At 31.9% G+C, this 24,399-nt stretch overlaps 1 protein-coding gene across 1 annotated transcript in view; it reads left to right on the top strand.

The window, feature by feature from the left end:
- LOC141301023 (homeobox protein DBX1-A-like) overlaps window positions 1-10,884 on the top strand; it is a 14,745-nt gene extending 3,861 nt beyond the window's left edge. The window contains exons 2-4 of the mRNA XM_073831277.1: window positions 1,014-1,088; window positions 8,499-8,683; window positions 8,763-10,884. Of these exons, the coding sequence (XP_073687378.1) occupies window positions 1,014-1,088; window positions 8,499-8,683; window positions 8,763-8,960 (458 nt within the window). The 3' untranslated portion in view covers window positions 8,961-10,884. The remainder of the gene's footprint in view (window positions 1-1,013; window positions 1,089-8,498; window positions 8,684-8,762) is intronic.
- Window positions 10,885-24,399: the final 13,515 nt, after the last annotated feature.

Here is a 24,399-nt window from a genome sequence, read left to right as displayed (position 1 = left end):
TATTTAAATACAATTTCTCATTAACATAGAAAAAATTATGTATAAATTTACCGAAAAGTCTTGGTAAATGTAAAATAATGTTTAAATAAAAAATAATGTAAAATAATAACTTTTTAGCAGCAAATGTCGAACAAAAGCAGTTTTGTATTTTGTAACATTTCTGCTGTTTCACATTTGTAAGCGCTATTTTATTATGGAATAGATATCTGAATCCTTGTTTACCCCAAAATAAAACATTTAAAGATATGTGACTCTGGACCACAAAACCAGTCTTAAGTCGCTGGGGTATATTTGTAGCAATAGCCATAAATACATTGCATGGGTCAAAATTATTGATTTTTCTTTTATGCCAAAAATCATTAGGAAATTAAGTAAAGATCATGTTCCATGAACATTTTTTGTAAAATTCCTACTATAAATATATCTAAATGTAATTTTTGATTAGTAATATGCATTGTTAAGAACTTAATTTGGACAACTTTAAAGGTGATTTTCTCAGTATTTTGATTTTTTTGCCCCCTCAGATTCCAGATTTTCAAATAGATGTATCTCAGCCAAATATTGTCCTAACAAACCATATATCAATAGAAAGCTTATTTATCGAGCTTTCATATGATGTATATATCTCAGTTTTGTAAAATTTAACCTTATGACTGGTTTTGTGGTCCAGGGTCACATATACACATAATGTTAGACATGCATAAATATGAATTATTTACATGCTGCCTTTTTGTTTAGCTACTTTTCAGAATCAATTGACATAAATACATGCAGCACACTACCATTCAAACATTTAGACACGTATACTCATTATTTATTGACTATTTTAATTTTTTGTGCTTTTTTTTTTGATGATTTTCCTTGCAAATGTATAGATCTAGAAAACTAACTTAGTCGCATGTGTCCTAATGCTGAACTGGTCATATTTATAAAACATGATGTTTGAGCTGTAAATAGTTGATATAATGTGATTAAAGCTCATTTGGCTCTTATCCATCTGTCTGTCGCTCCAGTTATTATGACGGGTGTTTCTCTGCCCTGCTGCTCTGGATCTGGACCTGGGATGTCGTCTACTCCTCTGTTCCCTAGTAAGACAACACACACACACACACACACACACACACACACACACACACACACACACACACACTTCTACAAATCACTCATTTTGTGCATAATGGCCATAGCTAATTCACTCTAATTTTCACTGGTATTCATGAACACACACACAAATACTCATCCGGTTGTCTGCACAGGTTTGGTGCTAAAAGACACACTTTCCATTAGTCTGATGGACAACAGCCAAATAAATGAGCCAAAAATCGCCTACTTAAATCTTTAGATATTTATATTAAGTCACAGAGCACTCACTAGCAAGGACAAATAAACATTATAAAATGAAGATTCTGAGAATTCTAGTAAAAATGCTTCTATTTTGGATAATTTAATAGTAATATAAGTTTAACCCCTTAACTGTCACCGCCCATTTTTAAAAATAGGCATGAAAGTGCACTATGCAAACTTAAATTATTGTAATTCATGAACACTTTGGAATACAGATCTAAGGTTGGTCTCTTTTTAAAGAGGACAATCACCAGAGTATTGCAGATGTGGAATAAATAAAGTATCAACAAATTATAGAAGTTTAAACTTACTGTAAAGAAAATACACAGTACAATTTTGATTATATTTTATATTAAATACATATTTTACATAACAGGTTTTATCCCAAATTTGGTATCAAATTGAAGCCTTACATCTAAATAAGTTATGTTCCAAATTTGAAGTTGATATGAAAAGAATTGAGATTCCTGTGAAAGTTTGTTTAGGGCGTTATACCACAAACAGCCATCCAAAAGCCATATATATATTTTTAATGCACTTTTCTGTCACAAAAGTGTACATTTTTTAGAAAATTTTCAATCGCAAAATTTCCAACCTTTCCAATGATATGTTTTTGTCAAGATAGTAAAAAGTTGTGATTCTAAATCTAAAAGACCGTAATTCATTTTGTAATATGACACCACTAAAGGGGGAGGAGACCGCCAAAATATTTTAAAGTATCATTTTCATGGCAAAACAATGTCTGATTTTAAAATTTCACAGGATGATTCCTGAGCTTCTAAACTTTCGAATGATATATAATTTATAATGATTACTAAAACATTTGATAGAGAAAAAGGACAACGGAAAAAAGAGCGCCAAGCGTCGCACAGGTGGGACGGTGACAGTTAAGGGGTTAATGTAATTTAATACAATTATAAATTATATGATCAGAATAACATTTTTAGAGAAAAGCTGTATCGAAATTTGTACTCACATGACCAATGTCACTTATTTAATTAGTCGATTTAATTCATATCAATTATTTCTGTCACAACTTTAAACATGAATTACTTTTTAACATTTATATAAATACATTAAAGAATAAATATACATATATTTTATGTATAAAAAGTCTTCATTTTTCATCTTTCTTTTATATAAAAATATTTCTACATAAGATTTTTTATTTTTATTATATTTATTCTTTATTTTGTCATAACTTTTCTTTCTTGTTTAAATATAAAGAAAATGCTTGTATATTATATATGTAAAATATTTCTACATAAAAAGTTTCTCTTTCATTTTGTCATAACTTTTATCATAATATTATACAAAAATAAAATATACAAAATATTATAATTATAATAACTATTTACACATTTATTTTATTTATATAAAATGTTCTTCATTTTGTTGTCACTTTTATAGGCTATATAAAATATTTATACATAAAATAATACACATATTTTATTTATATATCTATATATAAAAATCTTCATTTTGTCATAATCTTTCTTTTATATAACAATATTTATACTTTTTTTTTATTAAAATATTTTTTTCTTTTGTTATAATTTTTCTTTTATATACATGTATAAAGAAAATGCTTATATATTTTATATGTAAAATGTTTAAACAAAACAAATACATAAAAGATTTCTCTTTCATTTTGTCATAACTATAACTTTTATCATATTTACACAAAAAATAAAATATATACAAAATATTTATATATAAAAGAAAACATTTATATTTATTGTTTTGTCATACGTTTTCTTTTATGTAAATTATATTTCTCATTTGCTTTATTTCATAACTTAAAACATGCATATATGGAAATATTAATATTTAATTTCTATATTTCTTATTTCATGTCATAATTTTCTTGTAGTCTAATGATTAATGTCACTTATTTACTTACATTTAATTACTCAATTTAATTGATATAAAATATTTCTTCATCACACCTTTTCATATATATTAACTACTCACACAAGACTTTTTTTACAATTTATTTATATAAAAATGTTCTTCATTTAGTCATATTTATACATAAAAGAATATACATATATTTTATTTATTTAAAAAGTATTTTTGGTCGTAATCTTTCTTTTATATAAAAATATTTATACATAAATATTTTTGTATATATTCTATATTTATTTTATCACAAGTTATATATAAAAATGCTTATATTTTTCATATGTAAAATGTTCCTACATAATTTACACATAAAACATTTCTTTAACTTTGTAATAACTTAAAATATTTATGCAAAAAAGAAAATATATACCAAATATTTATACCTAAAAGAAAATATATCATTTTGTCATAAGTTCTTTTATATAGGCTAAATTATATTTATCATGTGTTTGATTTCATAACTTGTTATGTATGAGTATATTTTAAAATATTTTATTTCTGTATTTCTTATTAATTTCATGTCATAACTTTTTGTAGTCTCATGATCAATGTCACTTATTTACTTACATTTAATTAGTCAATTTAATTTATATAAAATATTTCTTTATCATAACTTTTCATATATAAACTATTTACACAAGACTTTTTAAAATTTTATTTATATAAAAATGTTCATTTAGTCGTAACTATTTATACATAAAACAACTATTTATACATAAAAGAATAAATATACATATATTTTATTTATTTGAAAAAAGTAAATATAAATAAAAAATGCTTATATTTTTTATATGTAAAATGTTCCTACATAAGAAATGTACATATAAAACATTTTTTTTTCATTTTGTAATAATAAGTGTTTATACGAAAAAACAAAATATATACCAAATTTTTATACCTAAAAGAAAATATATAATATTTTTTGTCATATGTTTTCTTTTATATAAATTACATTTTTCATTTTTCATAACTTAAAAGAATATTTGACTTATAAATATTCATATTTTATTTCTAGGCCTATATTTCTTCTTCATTTTGCGTCTTTTTCTCCGAAATTATTAAAATGTTGAAACTTTATACATTATTATCACCATAAATAAAACTTATGTAAGTGAATTTTACAATATCTTTATCGCCCAACCGAACCTCTTCCATTTGGACTTCAGCTCTGGCCAACTGCCAAAACTCCGGCAAATCCGGATCTGTCAAATTTGGGGTTTTAAAGGCCTCCCTGAAAACAGTTTAGTGGTTTGACACTTTCCCACAGCGCTCTTCGCGCCCGCGCGAACCCCGCTGCCCCGTGACCAATCGGCGCATTCAGCGCGACCGCACACAGCCGACCCTAGCCGCCATTTTTCACCGCGCCGCGCTCGCGCTGCTGACCCGGGACCTGCTACACTTTGGATTTAAATCGGGAACGCGCCGCGCGCGGGTCTAGGATCAGCCCTGAGCGCACAATGACCCGCATTCCTGCACAGCGGAGGGCGGAATCGCTTCTCCGGCCTTTTTGTTCTCGCTAATGAAAAGCAGAGCTCTAAAAGCCGTCCTCCCCTCCCAGTCCGTCCATTCTGCCCGCTCCAGGCCCCCGTAGACATGACGCCCTCAATAGAAATGACTTTTATAGACTTTTTTCCAGCTCATCTCCCTGTTGAGAGAATGAGACGCGTCCATCTTTTGAAAGGAAACACTGAGAGCCGAAGATAATGCGGCGGAATGTCAAACGCATCATTTGTTGCGGGTGAAGCAGGGCTGCGGGTGTGTGGGCGGGAATGAGGGTCAGCTGACCCTTTAATAGGGCGTTTAAGTGGAAACTATTTAGACTCAATAGAGAGCAGAGAGCATGACTAACCTGCTTACTCACGCCGCTGACGGTGGCCGATTTGTCGAACACATTAAAAAGGCATCGCTGATTTTTTGCGGAGCACCTGAGAGTTAGTTCGTGAAGGCAGTGTTGGGGGTAACGCAAGTTAGGTAATAAGGTTACTTTTTCCAAGTAACTAAAGTAACGCATTACTTTTTAATTGACAGGAGTTCAGGCCCGGGGGGTGTACTACAAGTGGTAATACATAACTACTATTTTAATAGAGAGATAAAAGCACATTTTAGTTCAAAAAGCACATTAGTGAATCGAAATAGCAAAATTTTGTACACTATATATGTTCCTAAAATTATATAAAATTTGTGTTTGAAAACAGAGCAAGTATTATTTAAGTGCATTATAGAAGTGCACATTTTTCCCATTTGGCGTAGTTGGTGTTACACTGTGTTTGGTTCTATGCTGATTACATTAACTGACCACCGCTGCAGCACCTTCACTGTCATTTTGCATTTTTATAGAAATAAAAATAATTTACTGCAGTTGGAAAATGTAAGCTACAATTCTAAACTGAAAGCATCTGACAACAGAGTTACTAAGTCTATATGACATAACTAGCCCAATGGCCAGCCAAGAACAACCCAAAATAGTGCACTGACCATATCCCAAATATCAAAACTTATTTATGTCATTTCCATATCTAAAATACACATTTTACAGTTGTGCACAATGATCAAATGCACAGCTCAAAGGCTTCAGCCTTCTCAAAACCTAACAACTAGCACCGTTTTATCATAGGTATAATGCAACATTTTTTTTTTTTTAAATACAGGCATTTTATTGAAATTTAATTTCTGCAATATTTCAAACCTTTAAACCACTGGGGAAAATCAACCCATGGCAACAGTTTAAAAGTAGACCAATTCCGCGGGGAAAAAACGCGGACTTGGCAACCCTGCATCCAACACGAGCTGCAGGAGTTAATGTCATTGCAGACATGAGTGTGAAATTTTCGCACGTTAAAAAATAAATACGACCTCATGTTGTGTTAATCGAGTTTACACACTGCCTCTGAAACTGTCGTTCAAAAATTCAGATCAGGTTCGATTTTCTGCATTTTGCATCCATAATAAGCATTTTCATAGGAAAGGATGGCGAATATGAGAAAAAACGCATACAAAAATCGGACTCAGTGTGCAATGACCTTTAGATTTGACTGATCACGGGTCGAAAATAAGGAGAGATTACTAAAAAAAGACCATGCTGGAGGATTTGCTGCTCAATCTTGTGTTCACTGACAAATATCTATTATAAGATGCGCTGCTCCCTGTACACAGAGTGCGCGTTATCGCAAAACCGAAAGTAAAAGTAAACAGCGCGAGCACTCATTTAAAAGCGATTTCAATATCCTGAATATTGAAAGTGCGAAAATTATATACAATATTAGAATGTTTGCGGGTGCGGGTGGTAAGAAAAAAAATGGAGCTCAACTGAATACCAATTTTGTGATTGGCTGTGTAGTGTGGGGCTCGGGTGGGCTCGGGTTTTGGTGTGAAAAGGCTTTTACATTTGTCAAAAATATAACTTTTTATATTAAAAACAAACAAGCAAGCCCTGCCCAGATTTACAAAGTAATTCGTTTTTTTAGGGAGTAACTCAATATTGTAATGCATTACTTTTAAAAGTAACTTTTAACTATTAACAATTTTTTAAATTCAGACTGTTACACTACCTGTCAAAGGTTTTTGGACAGTAATATTTGTAATGTTTCTTTTTTTAAAGAGGTCTCTTTTGCTCACCATGCCAGGCCTCATTTGATAAAAAATACAATAATATTTTTACTATTTAAAATAACTGCGTTCGGTTTGAATATATTTTAAAATATAATTTATTCCTGTGATCAAAGCTGAATTTTTCAGCATCATTACTCCAGTCTTCGAGTCACATGATGCTTTAGAAATCATTCTAATATGCTGATTTGCTGCTCAACAAATATTATTATTATTATCAATATTTAAAATAGTCGAGTAGATTTTTTTAGGATTCTACGATGAATAGAAAAATCCAAAGATCAGCATTTATCTGAAATAAAAAGCTGTATTATACTATTCCAGGGTTCCTCAAATCTTACCCTGGAGGGCCAATGCGCTGCAGATGTGATTCTCTAATGATCCTGAAGAACTTGATTAGCATGCTCAGGTGTGTTTGATTAGGGTTAGAGCTAAACTCTGCAGGAAAGGCCAGATTTGAGGATCCCTGTACTATACCATCAAGAAATGATTAATACTTTTAGTTAAGGGTGCTTTGAATTGATCAAAAGTGATGATAAAGACATTTATAATGTTACAAAGATTTCTATTTCAGATAAATGCTGTTCTTCTGAACTTTCTATTCATCATAGAAACCCAAAACAAAATTATATTTAGCCATTTTCAACATAATAATAATAATACATGTTTTATTGAGCAGCAAATCTGAATATTAGAATGATTTCTGAAGGATCATGTGACACTGATGCTAAAAATTCAGCTTTGAACACAGGAATGAATTACATTTTAAAATATATTAAAATAATATATTTAATATATCTCCATTTTTTTTTACTGTTTTTGCTGTACTTAGGATTAAATAAATGCAGGTTAGGTAAGAAGAAGAGACTCAAAACATTAAAAATCTTACTGTCCAAAAACATTTGTCCATTTTTATCCCCGAAAAGTATATAAAAATTGCAATGTATCAAACGTTATAATTACTTAAATTACACAAATAGACATATTTTATACCCTCAGCAAAAATATTGTATAACTTCCCTAATAAAAATAAGTAAATAAATACAAATAAATACACACAGTGGTCATGTTTCTTCGCTTTTGGAAATATGTATATATATTACCTTAAGGATAAACGTTATATTGCCAAAAAATTAATAAATAAACTTAAATTAAATTAATAATAATAAAATAAATAAATATATATTTTTCCCTTTTTAGAATATATATATATATATATATATATATATATATATATATATATATTATACCCTTAGAATAAATCCCATACATTTAATATACAATACAATAAAATAAAAATACCCTATAAAAGTCCTATAAATTCTTTATAAAACATATACAAATAAATAAATAAATACATTATAATGGAAAATAGAACTGTTGTATTAATCTGTATGACAATGTTTGAAAATAAAATTGTTGTTTAAAAAAAAATAAAAAATAAATAAATACATAAAATCAAACACCCCAACAAACTAACAACCAAAAATAATATTATAGTATATTTAAACCTTTAAAGTAGACACTTTACTTACATTTAATGTGCTTTCTATGGACATAAAATCACTTTTGTAAATTCTTTTTAACCCACATCATGCATAAAACAAACCCCTTCATCTTAAAAATGTGTTGGTGTCCTGCAGCGGGCGTCGGGTCTCTGCTGTGGAGTCCAGCGCTGAACTCCAGGTCGCGGCCGGGAATCTTGCGACGGGCCGTTTTCTCTGAAGAACAGAGACGAGAGCTAGAGAGAACCTTCCGAAAACAGAAGTACATCAGCAAGACCGACCGCAACAGACTGGCCACCGACCTCTGCCTGAAAGAGACACAGGTCAGACCACAGAAACACACCTTAGAAACAGCTTTCACACTCGATCCAGTTTACTGAATCCGGTTTATGTTTCCCACAGGTGAAGATCTGGTTCCAGAACCGCAGGATGAAGTGGAGGAACTCCAGAGAGAAGGAGAGCACATACACACGACCGCCGATGGAGCGACTGATGCTCTGGAGTCCGTCTGAAGCGGCGGACAAAACACACTCTTCAGCGCAGACCAAACACACTCACACTCACACACAGCTGCACAGCTCAAGCACTGAGACCAGATGACACACCAGAGGAGAGAACAGACTCTTGATGCTAAACAGCTGGAAAAGATACTGAAATCCTGGAAACAAGTGGGAATTTTACAGTTGTGATTTACAGGCCTGGAAACGTCTGAACACTTGATGGAAAAGGCAACTTTACAATAAGGTTCCATTTGTTAACATGAATTAACAATGACAAAGAACTACATAGTTAATGTTCATTTCAACATTATGAAATAAAGGCAAGGCAAGGCAAGGCAAGTTTATTTATATAGCACATTTCATACACAATGGTAATTCAAAGTGCTGTACATAAAAAGGAATTAAAATCACAATAGCATAAAAATTTAAAATAATAATCACAACAATAAAAACAAAATTAAGAACATTTAAGATGATTAAAAAAAAAAAAAAAAAAAAAAATGATTTCAAATTAATTAATACAGTAAAATGATTATACATAAAATAATGCAAACTGTTCGGACGTAGCACAGTGCTCATTCAATAAATGCACAACTGAACAGATGAGTTTTGAGTCTGCATTTAAATGTGGCTAATGTATTAGCACATCTGATCTCTTCTGGAAGCTGATTCCAACTGCGGGCGGCATAATAGCTAAAAGCGGATTCCCCTTGTTTTGTGTGAACCCTTGATATTACTAACTGACTCGATCCTAGTGATCTGAGTTGTCTGTTAGGTTTATATTCAGTGAGCATATCTGCAATGTATGTAGGTCCTAGGCCATTGAGTGCTTTATAAACAAGTAAAAGTACTTTAAAATCTATCCTAAACATAACTGGAAGCCAGTGTAAGGACCTAAGGACTGGTGTAATATGCTCTGATTTTTTGGTTCTAGTCAGAATCCTGGCAGCAGCGTTCTGTATGAGCTGCAGCTGTCTAATGGTCTTCTTGGGAAGGCCGGTGAGGAGACCATTACAATAGTCCACCCTGCTGCTGATAAAGGCATGAACAAGTTTCTCCAAATCTTGACGGGAAACAAAACATCTAATTCTTGCAATGTTTTTAAGATGATAGTATGCTGATTTAGTTACTGCTTTAACATGACTACTGAAACTGAGGTCTGACTCCAGAATCACACCCAGATTCTTGACTTGATTTTTTGTTTTTTGACCCCTAGTGTCAAGGTACGCATTTACCTTATGAACTTCATCTTTGTTTCCAAATGCAATGACTTCCGTTTTCTCCCTGTTTAACTGTAAAAAGTTTTGGCACATCCAACTGTTAATTTCATCAATGCATTGGCAGAGAGAGTCAATGGGGCTGTAGTCATTTGGCGATAAGGCTAGGTAAATCTGGGTATCATCTGCATAGCTGTGATATGCAATTTGGTTCTTTCTCATTATTTGACTTAGTGGGAGCATATACAGGCTGAACAACAGAGGCGCTAGAATTGAGCCTTGTAAAGTCCAAATTATGAGATACCAAGTCATAATTATGAAATAAAAAGTCTAAATTTTAAGATATAAATAAAAATTATGACATGAAGCGTAAAAAAAATATGAGATACTAAGTTATATGTGATGAAAAACTGAAATTATGACAGTCGTAATTATGAAATATGTCTAACCTAAGAGATAAGTCATAATTATAAGACAAAAAGTTTAAATTATTACAAAGATATAACACTAATGCTTCATTATGAAATAAAGTCTAAATTATGAGATACTAAGTCATAATTATGACAGTCAAATAGATATACTAAGTCATAATTGTGAATTAAAAAGTCCAAATTGTGAGATAATAAGTGATAATTATGAGATACCAAGTCATAATTATGAAATACAGTCTAAATTATCAGATACTAAGTCATAAGTATGAGATAAAAACAAAATTATGACATAAAAAGTAAAAAAAGGATATACTAAGTCATAATTGTGAATTAAAAAGTCTAAATTGTAACTTAAGTGATAATTATGAGACAAAAGTCTAAATTACAAGATACCAAGTCATAATTATGAAATACTAAACCATAATTCTGAAATAAAAAGTCTAAATTGACATGGTAAATAATCATACCATTAAAAGTCTAAATTATGATATACTAAGTCATAAGTATGAGATAAAAAGTTGAAATAATGATAAAAAATTATAATTATGACAAACAAATAAACATAAGAGATACTATTGCATAATTATGAAGTCTAAATTATGAGATACTTAATCATAATTATGAGAAAAGTCAAAAATAAGATTCTATGTCATAATTATGAAATAAAGTCAGAATTGTGAGATAAAGCATAAATATGAGACAAAAGTCTAAATGATGAGATATTAAATCATAATTATGAAATTAAAAATCTAAAATAGGAGATTCCAAATCATAATTGGGAACAAAAAGTCGAAATTGACATGATATATAATAATAAAATTAAAACTTGTGAAATAAAACTTAATTATGAGACAAAAGTCTAAATTATGAGATACTAAATCATAATTATGAATGAAATACCTTATGATAGTTATGACAAAAGTCAAAAATGACATACTAAGTCATAATTATGAGATAAAAAAAGAATTAGCACTAAAAAAGTTAACACTCATAATTTTGAATTAAAAAGTCAAAATTGTGAAATAAGTCATAATTATGCAACAAAAGCCTATGAGAAACTAAATTGTAATTAGTAATGAACGAGTTCAAAGATTAAAAATACTGTAACAAATGTATTGCTCGTTGTTAGTTAATGCAATAATTAATTTTAACGAATGGAACCTTATTATAAAGTGTTACTAAAATCATGTCTACAGCGAACACTCATGTCATGTCATATTCACTGTCATTCTCACTTATATTCAATATTTTACTGGCTAGAAATTGTGCTTTGTGAGTGTGAGCTCTATAAAACCTTTTTAAACGTGAAATTTCACTGGTGCAAAAGTGCTGTAAAATATGCCTCAATATGATGAATGTTGCAAATGCATGTGTAATTAGGTGATTTGAACTCTTGTTACTACAGCAATTATGATCATTAAGCTCTTTATAAGATGCATAACTAATTTCCATAACGAGCTCAATTACATCTGCTTTTATTTTTAATCTTGCATAAAGTGTACATTGTAAATTTTGAATTACGTTTAGATGAGAAACATTACTTTTTAAATAAAATGCGATGAAACATTTATTGCTTTTGCTTTGACATTCATCAACAATGTTTCCATAACGTGTATTTTGAGGTGCAGCTCGTCATATTAATGGAGTGTTTTCACTAGTTAGCAGTAAACTGGTTAGCTCACCTGAATATGTTTGTAGATTTTGAATAAATAAATTTATCTTTTAACTAAAAATCTAAAAAGTATGTGCTTTTTAAAAAATATTTAAGTTTTTAATACATTCATTCATTTGGCTCAGTTCACAAATCTTTTAAACTCAGTTCGGGATTTTAGAACAAGTTCGATCATGATCATTGATCATTTGGAATCATTCTAAAATGGAACTTCTAATCGCAAATCTTCTGTTTTTTTCTGTTGTTTTTTTGTTTGCTTTGTTTTTATTAAACAAAACATCGAACCATTAATGCAATACAGGAATAAAACAAAACACAGAAAGAAAGAAAAAAGAGACAAAGTATACACAGATACAAGTGTGTTGCCAGGTTTTAAAAAAAATGTAATAAATGTACACCTTAAGATGAGAGAAGAATAGATACTGGTTTTGTCTGCTTTAGGATTAACAGAACTTTAGTTTTGGTAGTTTCCATATAATTTTCTAGATTAACTTTGAATAAAGAAAAGAGACAATACATTTAATGTATGTGAAATTTAGCTAGCAGGAAATACAAATTAATTAAGTACATTTTTTCTAAGTCTAAAATATAAGGTAAGTCGGTTGTGAAATAAAAAGTCAAAATGATGACAAAAAGTTCAAAATATTTTTTTCATGGCTTATTGCATTAATGAAGGAAAGTAATGGTAATATCTCTATAAAATAACAGATGGCTAATATGTTTAATGGTTTTAAATATAAATATTTGTCACATTTGGTAAAAATGGTCACAGTGTGAAAGTGTAAAGTCGGGTTTGTGTCACTAGGGGTCAGTGTTTTACAATAAATGACACTGCTGTGGCTTTGCCAAAATCAGCTGATCATGCTTCACTAATAGAAATACCATAGTATTACCATGTTTTAAACATGGCTATCATCATAACCCAGCAACCACACCATGCTATTTTTGTAATCATTGGCAAATCCATGTAAAAACCACAGTGAATGTACCACAGTGTTACCATCTGATATCATAATTGTAGTATACTAGTACTTTTCTCCTATAAAGTCCTATTTTTTTTAGAGTTTTGTGGCTGGATTTTGAGGAAAAGCCATATTAAAGGATTCACTGACAGTAGTAAACTTGATAGCATGGTACATGTTTAAGAGTTATGCAACAAAACTGGTTTTCGGTCTTCTATTCAGATGCTCCAGCACAAAATAAACCAAGATGAACAATCTCTGCAGCTCAGAATGTGTGAAAACAACAGAGTGTACTTGAGAAACTCATTCGCACAGTTGCACCAGGAACAGCATCAGTCGAGCCCCGCAGCTCCGTGCAGGTGAGCAAAGATCAGCACACAGGTGCTGCTCACTTTATTTACTGCTCCAGCGCAGTCTGCCGCAGCTCTGAAGAAACGTTTGTTGCTTAGCTGTTGTTTTTCACTTTCAATAACACAAATAAGGGAAAAACTGGGGCACTTTTGGAGTTTTTTTTTATTCTCCTTTCTAAGCGTCTCTCTCTGTTGTTATTTCTCGAGGGTCTCAAGTGGCTGCTGTTGTCTGGAAAAGGCTTCAGATTGTGTTTGAATGATTTTATTTTCCTGGTGGCATTTTAGAAAATGACGTGCTGCGAGGACGACAGTATTATTGTGTTTTAGTCCCATCAGCCACAACATCAATAACTGATGGACCTCTGGGAGCATCACAAAACACACACATTTTATTTCACTGTTTGCATCTCCTACTTCTGTTGTACTTTAATTAAGCTAATTAGTCAGTGGTGTTTGCTAAAGCATGCATAGCAATTACTAGTAGTCACATTAATCTGAGTCAGCTTCTAAAAGTTCAATGCATGCATTGTCCTGCAGTGTTTGAAGAAAACACCTGGCAACCAGCCATGACACTCTAGCAACCACATAGTAACAGGTTAGCGACCACCCAAACATTTGAAACTACACAGCAACACCTAAACATTTGCAACAACATAGCAACCACCCAAAACAAATTTGGAACCATATAGCAACTGCCTAGCAACCACCCAAAACATTTAAAAGCACATAATAACACCCTAGCAACCACCCAAATGTTTGGAACCATATAGCAACCACCAAAACATTTGAAACCACATAGAAACAAGCAACCACCCCAAGACACATTTGGAACCACATAGCGACACTCTAGCAACCACCCACTTATTTGAAACCACATAACAACACCCTAGCAACCACCCAAAACATTTGAAACCACATAGAAACAAGCAACCACCCCAAGACACATTTGGAACCACATAGCGACACTCTAGCAACCACCCACTTATTTGAAACCACATAGCAACACCCTAGCAACCACCCAAAACATTTAAAAGCACATAACAACACCCTAGCAACCACCCAAATGTTTGGAACAATATAGCAACCGCCAAAACATTTGAAACCACATAGAAACAAGCAACCACCCCAAGACATATTTGGAACCACATAGCGACACTCTAGCAACCACCCACTTATTTGAAACCACATAACAACACCCTAGCAACCACCAAAACATCTGAAACCACATAGAAACAAGCAACCACCCCAAGACACATTTGGAACCACATAGCGACACTCTAGCAACCACCCACTTATTTGAAACCACATAACAACACCCTAGCAACCACCCAAAACATTTGGAAACACATAGGAACCCCATAGCAACCACCCAAAACACAATTGGAACCACATAGCAACACCCTAACAACAAATTAAACATTTGCAACAGCCTAGCAACCACCTAAAACATTTGAAAGCAAATAACAACACCCTAGCAAGCACCTACTTATTTGGACCCACACAGCGGCCACTCAAAACACAATTTGAACCACATAGCAACACCCTAGCTACCACCCAAACGTTTGCAACCACATAGCTAGAAAACAACACCCTAGCAAACCACCAAAACATTTGAAAGCACATAATAACACCCAAGCAACCACCCAAAACATTTGGAACCACATAGCAACACCCTAGCAACCACACATGATATTTTAAACCACATAGCAACACCCTAGCAACCACACATGATATTTTAAACCACATAGCAACACCCTAGCATATGGTTTCACATATTTTGGGTTGTTGTTAGGGTGTTTCTATATGGTTTCAAATGTTAGGGTGGTTGCTATGTGGTTTCACATATTTTGGGTGGTTGCTAGGGTATTTCTATGTCAATCATTTGTAACAAATCATTTGTAAGCCAATCATTTGTAACCACATAGCAACGCCCTAGCAACCACCAAAACATTTGCAACCACTCAAAACACAATTGGAACCACATAGCAACATCCAAGCTACCACCCAAACATTTGGAACCACATAGCAACACCCTAGCAACCACACAAAATATTTAAAATTACATAGCAACACCCTAGCAACCCCACAAAATATTTTAAAGCACATAGCAACACCCTAGTAACAAACCAAGCATTTAAAACACACGGCAACACCCTAGCAGCCACCCAAAATATCTGAAACCACATAGCAAATAGCCAAACATTTGAAACCACACAGCAACAGCATAGCAACCACCCAAAACATTTAAAAGCACATAACACCGAAGCAACCACCCAAAACATTTGGAACCACATAGCAACACCCTAGCAACCACCAAAATATTTGCAACCACATAGCAACTGTCTAGCAACCACCCAAAACACATTTGAAACTACATAGCAATCACCCAAACATTTGAAACAACACAGCAACCCCCTAGCAATCATTCAAAACACAACTGGAACCACATAGCAACACCCTAGCAGCCACCCAAACATTTCAACCACATAGCAACACCTTAGCAACCACCAAAACATTTGCAGCCGCATAACAACCCCGTAGCAACCACTCAAAACACAATTGAAACCACATAGCAACATCATAGCAGCCAGCCAATCATTTGTAACCACATAACAACACCCAAGCAACCACCAAAATATTTGCAACCACATAGGAACTGTCTAGCAACCACCCAAAACACATTTGAAACTACATAGCAATCACCCAAACATTTGAAACCACACAGCAACCCCCTAGCAACCATTCAAAACACAATTGGAAACACATAGCAACACCCTAGCAGCCACCCAAACATTTCAACCACATAGCAACACCTTAGCAACCACCAAAACATTTGCAGCCGCATAACAACCCCGTAGCAACCACTCAAAACACAATTAAAACCACATAGCAACATCATAGCAACCACCAAAACATTTGCAACCACATAGCAACCACTCAAAACACAATGGGAACCACATAGCAACACCATAGCTACCACCCAAACATTTGCAACCCCATTGCAACTCTCTAGCAACCACCAAAACATTTGGAAGCACATAATAACACCCAAGCGACCACCCAAAACATTTGTAACCACATAGCAACCACTCAAAACACAATTGGAACCACATAGCAACACCCTAGCAACCACTCAAAATACAATTGGAACCACATAGGAACACCCTAGCAACCACCAAATTATTTGCAACCACATAGCAACTGTCTAGCAACCACCCAAAACACATTTGAAACCACATAGCAACAACTTAGCATCCATGCAAAATATTTTAAACCACAAAGCAACACCCTAGCAACCACCCAAAATATATGGAAACACATAGCATCCCCTAGCAACCGCCCAAAACACATTTTAAACGACATAGCAACCACCCTAAACATATGGAACCACACAGAACACAAAAATGAGCATCACCCATCTGTTTTTTCCTCCCCCTTTGACATCACTGAGATTCTTTATAAATCTGTGTTCATCCTGGCCAGCGTGAGGCGGGTCATCATATGCTATTGTTGACAGGTTTTCTGTCCTCATGTCACGCTCTGAATCGCAGTCAATCACAGCAGAAACATTCTCTCTATCTGACCGAAAATATTAAAAGCCGGCAATAAATTCCGGCGGAGGAGTTATGAGCTCTATTCAAATATGCCATGGCCGCCTGTGACCCGCAGCTGTCTCACATCCGAGGTGATATTAGATTCTGGCTGAGATGCACGTGGGCGTCAGAGTCCGTGGCGAGACCTTCGAGAGCCGGGACGGATCCGCTCTGTCAGGCTTTATTGGTCGCCCATAAGAGCTGGGCTGTTGTTGATCCTTTACTCCTTTATTATGGGATCTGGAGGGATTAGCTGCGAACGTGAGGCGTGTTTCACCGCTGCAGGAGAGTCTCAGGCTCCATAATGGCTGCCGGCTCTCAGATTAGACCGAATGGCCTTTCGGCGACGCCAAACGGGTCACCAGGGCCGAGCAAAGCTCCTCTGTTCAGAGCCAAAACGCAGCTTGACCGCTTGATTTACTGGGTCAGTTTCTGAGAGACTTCTCGTCTTGTTAAGAATAAGAGACTAGCCCAACTCGTTTCAGCACAAGGACGGCGTCACAGATGTGTCAGAAAAAGGCCAGAGTGAAAAAAGTGGCCTGATTTCAAACTGAAAGCCACAATCTGAAAATAATAACTTTGTAACATGTAACATTTTTAATATTTTTAATATCTATAAAATATCAATTCTTGGTTTATAATATTAATTATTAAATTACTCAAATTAAATTATGTATAGCTATAAATACAAATAATATATTTTTATATTTTAATATAAATATAAATTATTGGATTGTAATATTAATGTAAATAAAAATAATTTTAACTACTTCTTTTTTTCATCATTACTGGTATCTTATATATATATATATATTTTTTTATATATTTGTGACCCTGGACCAAAAACCAGTCATAAAGGTCAATTTTTTTGAAATTGAGATTTATATATCATCTGAAAGCTGGATATATGGCTAAGATACAACTATTTGAATATCTGATATCTGAGGGTGGGGAAAAAATCAAAATATTGAGAAAATCGCCTTTAAAGTTGTTCAAATGAAGCTATAAGCAATGCATATTACTAATCAAAAATTCATTCATTTTTATATCAGTTTTGATGTATGTATGGTAGGAAATGTACAAAATATCTTCATGGAACATAATCTTTACTTAATAACCTTATAATTTTTGGCATAAAAGAAAAATCAATAATAAATACTTGTGCTACTTAAGACTGGTTTTGTGGTCCAGGGTCACATTTTTGTCGACTTATTGTCGTTAGGAGTAATGCTTTGGCCATATAAAACACTTCTACCATACTACTATAAACTCCTTTACAATTGAGAAATTGTTAGAGAGAGTAATGGTAGAAATGGTATTGATTGATTGCGTTGTGCTTGAGGTGTAGAACAAAAAGGTCAAACACATGTATTATAGTCAGAGTGAGGTGAAGTTTGACAGCGTGAGCTTTGAGAGCGACTCTGGTTTTAATGGCTGTAAGAGTGTCTTCAATTCAAAACTGACCACATCAGAGAAAAATCTATTCTCAGCGTCTCCAGAACGATACGACGGAGCCTGATAACCAGGGACTGAAATCAGCCTTTTCACTCACCAGCCAACTGGGCTACGGAATTTTTAAGTCACCGGCCATTTATAACTTCTACTAACCAAAAAAAAAAAAAAAAAAAAAAAAAAAAACCCCCAGAAATTCTTACATTTAATCAGTCATTTATAATAATAATAATAACAAACAAATGAAATCAGTATCAACAAAATTCATCTTTGCAGAAGTTGCATCTGAAGTGGCATTTAGACGTATTTACACAGTTTAATGAAATCCAGAGGAACATGGAATGCTTTAACCTCAAGCTAGAATCATGCTAAATATGTTAGAATCATGCTACCAACATGCTAATTATGCTAGCAACATGCTAGTCACATGCTAATCATGCTAGAAACGTGTTAACAACATTTTGTTAGCACAACTTGGTAATCATGCTAGCAAAATGCTAGTGACTTGATAATCATGCTAGCAACATGCTATTAACATGCTAATTATGCTAGCAACATGCTGGTAACATGCTTATTATGCTAGCAACATGCTAGTAACATGCTAATTATGCTAGCAAAATGCTAGTAACATGCTAACAACATGCTAGTAACTTACTAATCATGCTAACAACATGCTAGTAACTTACTAATCATGGTAGCAACATGCTAGTAACATGCTAACAACATGCTAGTAACTTACTAATCATGCTAACAATATGCTAGTAACTTACTAATCATACTAACAACATGCTAGTAACTTACTAATCATGGTAGCAACATGCTAGTAACATGCTAACAACAATGCTAGTAACTTACTAATCATGCCAACAACATGCTAGTAACTTACTAATCATGGACGCAACATGCTAGTAACTTTCTTATCATGCTAACAACATGCTAGTAACTTTCTAATCATGGACGCAACATGCTAGTAACTTTCTAATCATACTAACAACATGCTAGTAACTTACTAATCATGCTAACAACATGCTAGTAAGTTACTAATCATGGAAGCAACATGCTAGTAACTTACTAATCATGCTAACAACTTACTAATCATGGAAGCAACATGCTAGTAACTTTCTAATCATGGACGCAACATGCTAGTAACTTTCTAATCATGCTAACAACATGCTAGTAACTTACTAATCATACTAACAACATGCTAGTAACTTACTAATCATGGTAGCAACATGCTAGTAACATGCTAACAACATGCTAGTAACTTACTAATCATGGTAGCAACATGCTAGTAACATGCTAACAACATGCTAGTAACTTACTAATCATGCTAACAACAGGCTAGTAACTTTCTAATCATGGACGCAACATGCTAGTAACTTTCTAATCATGCTAACAACATGCTAGTAACTTTCTAATCATGGACGCAACATGCTAGTAACTTTCTAATCATGCTAACAACATGCTAGTAACTTTCTAATCATGGACGCAACATGCTAGTAACTTTCTAATCATGCTAACAACATGCTAGTAACTTTCTAATCATGGACGCAACATGCTAGTAACTTTCTAATCATGCTAACAACATGCTAGTAACTTTCTAATCATGGACGCAACATGCTAGTAACTTTCTTATCATGCTAACAACATGCTAGTAACTTTCTAATCATGGACGCAACATGCTAGTAACTTTCTAATCATACTAACAACATGCTAGTAACTTACTAATCATGGAAGCAACATGCTAGTAACTTTCTTATCATGCTAACAACATGCTAGTAACTTTCTAATCATGGACGCAACATGCTAGTAACTTTCTAATCATACTAACAACATGCTAGTAACTTACTAATCATGCTAACAACATGCTAGTAAGTTACTAATCATGGAAGCAACATGCTAGTAACTTACTAATCATGCTAACAACTTACTAATCATGGAAGCAACATGCTAGTAACTTTCTAATCATGGACGCAACATGCTAGTAACTTTCTAATCATGCTAACAACATGCTAGTAACTTACTAATCATACTAACAACATGCTAGTAACTTACTAATCATGGTAGCAACATGCTAGTAACATGCTAACAACATGCTAGTAACTTACTAATCATGGTAGCAACATGCTAGTAACATGCTAACAACATGCTAGTAACTTACTAATCATGCTAACAACAGGCTAGTAACTTTCTAATCATGACGCAACATGCTAGTAACTTACTAATCATGCTAACAACAGGCTAGTAACTTTCTAATCATGGACGCAACATGCTAGTAACTTTCTAATCATGCTAACAACATGCTAGTAACTTTCTAATCATGGACGCAACATGCTAGTAACTTTCTAATCATGCTAACAACATGCTAGTAACTTTCTAATCATGGACGCAACATGCTAGTAACATGTTAATCATGCTGTAAAGATGCTAGCAACATGCTAGTCTACCTATCCAACTTTAAGGTTTTAAAACTACTTTAAACTTCAATCTATTTCAGACTGAAAACCATCAAACTTTACTAAAACTTTCTTAAACGTTTTAAACTTTCTGGTCCGGCTTTCTCAAGTCAACTTAAAGTTTGTCTTGACAAACTTTTTTTATTATTTAACTGTATAAAATCATTATCACATTAGTAATCATGCTGATTTTTAAAGAAAAAAGCGGCACTCTTTGTGTGATATTATAACTATATGAAATGATGTAAATATATAGATTTTCTGCCCCATATCTTGAATTATGTGATGGTTCTTAATGTATATTAATAGACTGATTGAGTGAAAGAACCCACTCTAAATGCGCACACATGCACTGAATTGGTCTAAGCAGACTTCATCACAGAGTCGTGAATGTGTGCATTTCTGTAGGAGTGTTTTGTTTGTTTTTGGCAATATACTCCATAATGGAGTATACTCCAAACCCTGCTAATAACCAAAGCAGCATCACGATCGCAGCTGGACTCGTGCTTCTAGAAAATCTCTGCAACTGTGCGATTCTCAGAACGGATGCATTTTAATAAAGAGAAAACAAGCGTGTTCAATTATATATAAGCAAAACGGCACACTAGGGACTGGGCTCTCGGGACCATCTGAGTAAGATAAAACAGTTTTGTGTTCCACAGACATTTCTGGGTCGCACCTTTATGGAGCACTCAAAAATAAAGGTTCCTTATTGGTACCAGAGGTTCTACAAAGAACCTTTAACATCTTTGGAACTTTCCATTCCACAAAATGAATAAATGGTTCTTTTAAGAACTCAACAAATGTTTTTTTCTACTGGAAACTTTATTTTTAACAGTGAACTTGAACCCTTTAGTTTGCAGCTCAGGATCTTCACCAATACACCACTGGTAATGGTTAAAGCTTAAAAGCTTAGTTTAAAACTAAAACTAAATCTAACATTGAATGGTTTCTAAAGTGTGTCCTTCAGGGTTAAACTAAAGTCACACAGACATGCATTAAGACAAGCAAGTCAGCTATATAATAATGAATGTAAGTTGGATATTTGTTTCTCTAGACAATATCTGTGGGGGAAAAAGTTTTCTGTTTAAACAGATAATAATGTTTATTCATTCATTCATTCATTCATTCATTCATAAATACATACGTACACACAACTAATCTACATAATATTTATTTTTTTCCCCTTGAAAAATATTTTTTATTTGAAAAACAGTTTTTTTTTTCATTTTGAAATTAATACAGTTTAGTTTGAACAGAAAATTACTTAAATAAAAAATAAAAAAATAAATCTAATAAATGTCAGTTAAACTATATCATTAATCAAAATGTCGGTAAAAAAATGGTAAGATTTTGTTTCATGAACAAACAGACAAAAACACAAATAAATAAAAATGTTAAATATTGGACAGTGTCTGTGGGGGAAAAGTTTTCTAATTTGTGTTTGAACAGAAAATAATTTAATAAATAAATAAATAAATACAACTATTAAATTTGTACCATGAATTTTTTTGTCCCAAAACAAATATTAGTGGAAAAGTTTTATACAGTTCTTTTTTTTTCAGCATTTTTTCTGGACAGAAAAAATTATACATATGGCTTACATTCATAAATAAAATAAAATATTAATTATAATAATTTCAATAATATTTATAATAATATTTATTATTTAAATAATAATTAATTCAATCATAATTCATAATAAATACATATAATAAAAATAATAAATGATTAAAATAAAATAAAATAATAAACAAAAATAAAAAAATAAAATAAAATAAAATAATGAAACTTTATCATCAATTAAACTGTTTAGTATGCTTGATTTCTTTTATACACAATATCTAAAAAAAAAAAAGTAATAGTTTTCAAGATTGTGTTTTAGAAATAAATATCTGCGGGGAAAAGTTTTCTAATTTGTGTTTGAACAGAAAATAATAAAATGAATGAATTAATTAATTGAGTAAATAAATCAATTAATATATTATTAATAAATAAATAACTACAACTAATGAATCTATATAAAGAACCATGATATTTTTTTCCAGAAAAATGGTGGAAAAGTTTAATATAGTTTTTTTTTTTTTTTTTTTTACAGAAAATGACTTAAAAATAAAACAAAACAAAAATAAATAAAAACTATATTAAACTACATCATTAATCAAAATGTTAATTACGCTGTTTTTTTATACAGAATATCTGTAAAAAATGAAATAGTTTCCAAGATTGTGTTTCATAAATAAATAAACAACTGTTACAATCATAATGTTACGCTTTTACATGTCAAACAAGTAATAATAATAATAATAATAATAATAATAATAATATTAATATTAATAATAATAATATGTTTTATTTTATAGTGCCTTTCAAGAACGATATAAAATAAAATGAATGAATTAATAGAGTAAATAAATAAATAAATGAGTAAATAAATGAATGAATTAATAAATAAATAAATTCATTAATTCATAATAATAATAAAAAATACAAGTAATTAATTTATATAATAAATTATGATATTTTTCTTGAAAAATAGTGGAAAAGTGTATTCAAAAATAAAACTAAATTAAATTTAAAAAGTTTTAAAAAGTCAATCAAACGATTACATTAATCAAAATATTAAGTACGCTGTTTTTACATGATATCTTTAAAAAATGCAATGAATAAATAAAGTAAATAAATTCATAACTGTTAAGTACGCTGCTTTTTTCTAGAAAATATCTGTAGAAAAGTTCAGTAGAGTTTTCAAGAATGTGTTTGAACAGAAAATAATAATAATAATAGTAATATGTTTTATTTTTATAGTGCCTTTCAAGAACGATATAAAATAAAATGAATGAATGAATGAATTGAGTAAATAAATAAATGAGTAAATAAATAAATGAATTAATAAATTAATGTATTCATCATAAATAATAAAAAACTACAACTAATTAATGTATATAATGAATGAATGTATATAATTAATAGTTTTCAGATTTTTTATTTATGAACAGAAAATGACTTCATTCAAAAATAAAACAAATTAAAATAAAATAATTTTTAAAAAGTCAACCCAACGATTACATTACTCAAAATATAAAGTACGCTGTTTTTTTTTAAATAAAAAAAAAAAAAAAAAATTAATTTCCAAGATTGTGTTTCATAAATAAATGAATCTATGTATGCTAAGTAAGCAGTTAGCTAGTAACCCATATATATATATATATATATATATATATATATATATATTTTTTTTTCAAATACAGGAGTCAATGTTTCATTTTAACTTTAACAAACATAATGTTACGCTTTTTACATGTCAAACAAGTCTGTTTTTTTCTGGACAATATCTGCGGGGGAATTTTTTTTAAATTTGTGTTTAAACAGAAAATAATAAAATTAATTAATTAATTAATTGAGT

This window comes from Garra rufa, chromosome 25 (genome assembly GCF_049309525.1).
Source record: "Garra rufa chromosome 25, GarRuf1.0, whole genome shotgun sequence".
Classification (NCBI taxonomy): Eukaryota; Metazoa; Chordata; class Actinopteri; order Cypriniformes; family Cyprinidae; genus Garra; species Garra rufa.
This window is presented reverse-complemented; position numbering and strand designations above follow the sequence as displayed.